The sequence below is a fragment of the Nicotiana tomentosiformis genome, chromosome 2 (genome assembly GCF_000390325.3).
Source record: "Nicotiana tomentosiformis chromosome 2, ASM39032v3, whole genome shotgun sequence".
NCBI lineage: Eukaryota > Viridiplantae > Streptophyta > Magnoliopsida > Solanales > Solanaceae > Nicotiana > Nicotiana tomentosiformis.
In genome coordinates this window covers 127,570,300-127,576,299 of record NC_090813.1, presented here as the reverse complement: position 1 = coordinate 127,576,299, position 6,000 = coordinate 127,570,300, and the positions used below count along the sequence as shown (strand labels likewise).

General features: G+C 30.6%; 1 protein-coding gene across 1 annotated transcript; it reads right to left on the bottom strand.

Moving 5' to 3' along the window:
- Positions 1-1,447: 1,447 nt before the first annotated feature.
- On the bottom strand, positions 1,448-5,103 carry LOC104103228 (cytochrome P450 85A1-like). Its single transcript, XM_009611119.4, has 9 exons — positions 4,913-5,103; positions 4,108-4,429; positions 3,670-3,819; positions 3,164-3,409; positions 3,003-3,089; positions 2,838-2,916; positions 2,126-2,232; positions 1,757-1,881; positions 1,448-1,614 (listed from the first exon to the last, which is right to left on the bottom strand). Exons 1-9 carry the CDS (start codon positions 5,101-5,103, stop codon positions 1,527-1,529), a joined length of 1,395 nt encoding a protein of 464 aa, XP_009609414.1. The 3' UTR covers positions 1,448-1,526.
- Between the last annotated feature and the right edge of the window lie 897 nt (positions 5,104-6,000).

The window sequence follows — 6,000 nt, the reverse complement described above, 5'->3', positions numbered from 1 at the left end:
TTTGCAATTAGTATTATTTAAAAGAGATAAATGAGTTTAAATATTTATTATAATAAAAATATAATTTTAAGATATTAATTAATATTAAATGTAGTTATTCTAAAGTGATAATATTGAGGTATGTAGTATTACTTATTGTTTACATGATGATTTAAATATATCAAAATTTAAAAGAAGAATATTCTTTTGAAGAAAAGATCTATTTATATAGAAAGAATATTCCAAAGAGAAATAGGAGAAATGATAAAAATATGATAGAATAAAAATGAGAAGAAATGAATGGTAAAAAGAGAAAAAAGTAGAAATATTATATTAATGAGGGATAATTTACAAAATTTAAATTTATTGTAAGGATATTTTTATTTTGAACTGTTGAGTCCCGCATCGGTGGGCTTTGGGTTTCTTGGTCTGCTTATATGGTCGTGGGCAATCCTCAACTCATAAGTTAGCTTTTGGTGTTGAGTTAAGCCCAAAGTCTATTTATCATGAACATATTACTCCCTCCGTTTCAAATTAGAGGAGGTACTTTCCTTTTTAGTCTGTTCCAAAATAAACGACATATTTCTAAATTTGAAAATTCAACTTTAAACTCTTCATTTTACCCAATTTACCCTTACAGCTTATTTGGATGGTTGTTACATATCGTTTCATAATGTATCGTATCGTATCGTATTGTATTATACTATATCGTTTGATGAATACAATTTTTGGATAGATTGTGTCGTTTGTCGTCGTTTTATGATATCACATACTAGCAATATGAAGAATAAACTTGCAATATTATAAAGAAAAATTATGATACGGTATATAAAAAGGTAGGGTAAATGATAAAATAAAATTATTTAATAATAATGAAGGGTGAGATTGAGAGAAAAAGACAAGGTAACGATGCGACCACACCAAATCGGTCGTTACATATATAAAGTGACACATTTCATCGTTACGTAACGGCAGATATAACGATATGATATAATAAAATTTAAGTAACAATCAAAACAAACATCGTATTTAAAGTAACGATACGATACAATAGTTAACAACCATCCAAACAAGCTGTTAATGAGAAACTTTTATAACCACACAAATGTCATGCCCCAAAAGTTTTTACCTCTTAAGCTTTTAAGACCACAAATTTCAAAAGTTTCTTTAAAAAAAAAAAAGTCAAACTATCTCATCTAAATTGAAACAGAGGGGGTAATTTTTTGTTTCTGCTGCTTGGAAGAAGCTAAAATTTGTAACTTCTCCCAAAAGCAGAAAAACTGCTCAAAAGCACTTTTTCATTTGGCCAAACATCTCAAATTTTTCAAAAAGTACTTCTTTTGACCCAAAATATTTTTTTGCTTCCTTGCCAAGTAGGCTCTAATACTAGTAGAAATAAAAAGTACTGCTTTAATGCACTAAGGAACTCATGAATATCTCCGCCGAAAAAGAATAGGTCTAATTCCTTATCGATTATGTAAATTTTATATCCCAATTGCTCTTTTCTTGCTGTACTATGCTTTTTCAGTACATGAATAAATCGATCTTTAGTAAGTCGAAACTCTAATCCGCAGACCGTTTGGTGCTTGAACTCTGGGAAATTTCATCAGTTTATCACCTCCAACCTCTTCCCATCTGCAAAACACCACATTAACAAAGTTATACTCAAACAGGAAATTACAATTAAATATATTTGGAGTCATGTCATGTGCCCGTCTATTTAATTAAGTAAATAATAATTTTGAATTAATCGAACCAGGGTTTAATTATTTGTTACCTGTATCTTGTTACGAAGTAATGAAGAAATGTAGAAATTTCTGCTACCCCGAGTTCCTTTCCAGGACATAGTCTGGTACCTCCTCCAAATATCAAGAAAGAATTTTGGTACTCCAAGCTCTTATCCTACATTTTTGCAGCCATTTTTTGTCATATTAATTTATATATTAAAAAAATAAAATTAGAAGTTTGAGAACTAATCTAGAGGGTTGCTATGGATGCACTACTTTGCCTATATATGTGCGTATGCACAGACATAAAATGTAATTTACTGTTGATTATAAATCCTAAATCTGCCTCGAATTAGAAGCTAAAGAAAAATAATCGTGAATTATAATATTGTTAATTCATAAATTATATAAGTACTAACCAGCCATCTCCATGGGTTGAAGGTATATGGATCGAGATAAAACCTTGAATCATAATTTACCTCTCTTGTATACACATATATCCTCCATCCTTTGGGAATGATATATCCTGCCATAAAAAGAACACATCAAATAACTATTTATGTAGTAATACTTATTTGAGGAAATATGCTAATCTTACGTGAAAACTGTACACATCCCTTTCAGATCAAATTGCGTCTTTTGTCCTTTTACTTATTGTGAGCATGTATAACCTAGAGTAATATATAATGAACAAGTGCAAATTAAATATGGGGCATTATCTTAAATTTCCACGACATTACACCATTTGAGCGCATATATTCCTAATAATCAGTTGTTGGTAGTATATATTACTAAATGAAAGTGTCGTCAATAAGCGCGAGATTTGGTTTTGTAATCAGTACTGTTATTTCAGTTACATGACAATTTTCATAGGGGATCATTAAAAAAAGATAGGAGATATATATATAAATAAAACATAGAGATCTTTGGAGAGTCATATTCTTTCTCTTCCTCACGATAAGCATAAAAAGAAAAAATAGTAAACGACCCAGTGCTGATGGCCATAATTAAAGAATTACCAATTATATTATAAGGATTCAAGTTATATATAATAACTACGTGATATTATTTACAGTAATAGTATAGCTTAACTTATTATTATACACAAGATTTTGTCCCAGACCGACTTACCATTTAATTCCATATCCTGTGTGGTTTTCCTAAGAACACCATTTACAATTGTTGCTAACCTAGAGGTCTCAAAGATTACCTGCATCACAGAAATTTAAAGATTGGATTTCTAACATTATTCATTTCACAATCAATATTATCCAAATATAAATATGTCACACTTACAGCGCGCGTGAATCGCATTGCCTTATAATCATTGTAATCAATAGGATCCTCCGGCCTTTTCTTTTCTCTGATTGCCATGTGTTCTTTCTGTAGAATTATAATTAATCAGATAAATTAATCAAACAATATAATGTCGATATTTAATTGGTAATTTCACTTACTCTAAGTTCATCAATAGCTCTTGGATGATCATGAAGATATTTGATGGCCATCATAGAAGTAGTGGAGACAGTTTCATATCCAGAGTACAAAATGGTTATGATTTGATCAATCATCTCATCATCTGTTAATTTGTATCTATTTGTTTCTTCATTCATCATAAAACCAAGCATGCCTTGTTGGATTTTCTTGGAAGTTCTTCTATCTTCTATTAGTTTCCTCAGTAAGCTGACAATGTTTTTCCTCGCCTGGACACATACAAATTTTTTGTCATTATTAAAGATTTCACGAGTAAATAGGTTATTTAAGATTTTAATCATTTCTATACACGGATAGTGTTAATTTGTATCTAGAAGATGATTACAAGTAATTGTTCATAAAAAATGAGATTGGTGAGTTGAATAATAAGGTAGATTAATAATCTGCTACAATATGTTAAAATACACTTATAATGTAAAAATTCATTATGCTGTTAGGGTATAAATACGTTAATTAATCAGTTAATTACCTGGAATGCACGACGATAATTTGTGTTGGGAAGGTTGATAGGGAGTGAAATAGTCCCTAGTACAAGCTTGAAGAATTCAGGCATTATTTCTTTAGCTATTGAGCTACATTGAATCCCAGCAATTTGTTTCAATGATGAGAGAAATGCCATCTGCATGGGGAGGTTTGTGGGGTGTGGAGGGATTAAAAAAAAGAAGCAATTTGTTAGCACACTACTAGATCACAGTAGAGACAAAAAACGTGAATGATTTCTTTTTATCTGTCTAAGCCTTGTAGGTATTATGAAAAGTAACATATATCTTGTAGAATAGTCATTATCCGTAAAACTGACCCTCACACCGCCGTTATTAAAAAAGAAAAAAAAAGATATATATAGATGAAAACAAATCAAAACAAGATTTCTCTTTAGATTTTGCAAAGCTCATATTTATATACCCACCTCTTTGGTCTTTTCTTGAATATCAATGACATTATTTTCCAAATTGCTCCAATGGGATCTCATGAACTCATCAATTTTTGGCAAAATTTGGTCTCTAATCATAGTAGGGCTGATTAGAGATAGTAATGCTCCTCTCATGTACTTGTGAGCAGCACCATGGACTGCTGCAATATTGTATTTTCCTAAAATGTCTAACATGGATTGTGGGTAACCTGGAACCAGTCCCTTTGCCTCATTAATCAGAATATATCCATTTAACTCTGGATCCATTGACACAATCGTAGGGCAACCAAGTATGTGGGATTTGAAAAAATTCCCATACCTGTTACACAAAAACATATGCATATCACTTAGGTAGGAATTCAATTAGAGGTTATCACTTTTGTCTAAATGAGGGCTCTATATGCTATCAATGGAAATAGCATGTTATCAAAGGGCATGATATAATAAAGCATAGAAATATAAAACACTTGTGAATGTGATTTGTGAAGCATAACTGGAAGATCTGGTCCTTACGCTAGTGAATTGAGAATTCAGTGGCAGAACCAGAAATTCTAACAAGGAAATTAAAAAACAATATTAGAATACCATGGCATTTGATTTTAGACACTTCCCTTATGTTAGGGAGATTCGACAATTTAATATACATAATAATTTTTTTCACCAATATACCAAACAAAATTTTTCGACATTCAGACTACGACCTCATTGATTATAAGTGAAAAAGAAGAAATGTGATATGTGTATACACACACAAACACACACATACATACATACATATATACATACATATATACATACATACCTGGCTCTCTGGTTTTGCATGAAGCTTGGACCTTGTTTTAGGAATTCTGTAGTCTCACCAAAAAGTGGCCAACCCATAGTTCCAGGAGGCAAACTTTTGTTACTGTACCTGATCTCATTCCATCTAAATAAAGCAGTACACAACATGCAAAATCCAAAAATCACTGCAACAGCAACTAAGAAGAAAGCCATTGATGCTCCTAATTAAGAAGCCCCAAATTAAACCACTTTACTTACAAGGCTAATTAATGGTCTAGGCTATCTCTGTTTCATGCTTATATACACCCGTAATTTAAGAATAAATTACTTACCTTTTTAATAAAAAGAAGGAATCAATTCTTAATTACAATTTCAAAACAAAACAAAAAAGGGAATGGATTAATTACCAGCAAATGAGATTGTGTATTAAAAACTATATTAGCAAGTTAGATAGTGTTTTAATAGCAGTCTTAGCAAATCAGATAATGTATTAGTAACAATATTTTAGTAAATTAGATATATATGGTGTATTAATAACGATATAAGCAAATTGGATAATGTACGAATAACAATATTAGTAACAAATAAAATAGTGTTCCAATAACAATATTAGCAAATCAGGTATATATTATAATGTTAGCAAATCAGATAATTATTAATAACAATATTTGCAAATCCAATAATATTAATACTTTTTGAGTTTACGTTTTGTTACATAAATGGACACAGTATACCCTACTTTTTCCAACGGGCTTTATTAAAAAATTAGCTATAAATTGATTTGAACAGAATTGTTAAGCAGTTGTTAAGGCTAATTTAACAAAGTAGACCTGCTTAATAGAATTATTCATGGGAAAAAACAACGATTATGCTCTTAAAAACAGTTGTGGAAGTCTCTATCTCCTGAGTAGCCATAGCCCATGGACCACATCTTCTTCGGAATTGCAATACACGCCTCAATGCCAGCGTAGTTTTAGAATATAAAAGCCAAATATATTCCTATACTATTAGAAATAGTTTAAATATATCATCCGTTTAAGTATTAGTTCAATTATATCCTTAACGTTATACTTTGATACTAATTTACCCCTAATTTAGAACGGAGGGACA

Coding starts and splice junctions, on each gene's coding strand:
- LOC104103228 (XM_009611119.4), bottom strand. CDS start 5,103: ATGGCTTTCTTCTTAGTTGCTGTTGCAGTGATTTTTGGATTTTGCATG. Junction 4,430..4,912: donor ATGCAAAACCAGAGAGCCAG/GTATGTATGTAT, acceptor TTTGTGTAACAG/GTATGGGAATTTTTTCAAAT. Junction 3,410..3,669: donor ATTATCGTCGTGCATTCCAG/GTAATTAACTGA, acceptor GTATGTGTCCAG/GCGAGGAAAAACATTGTCAG.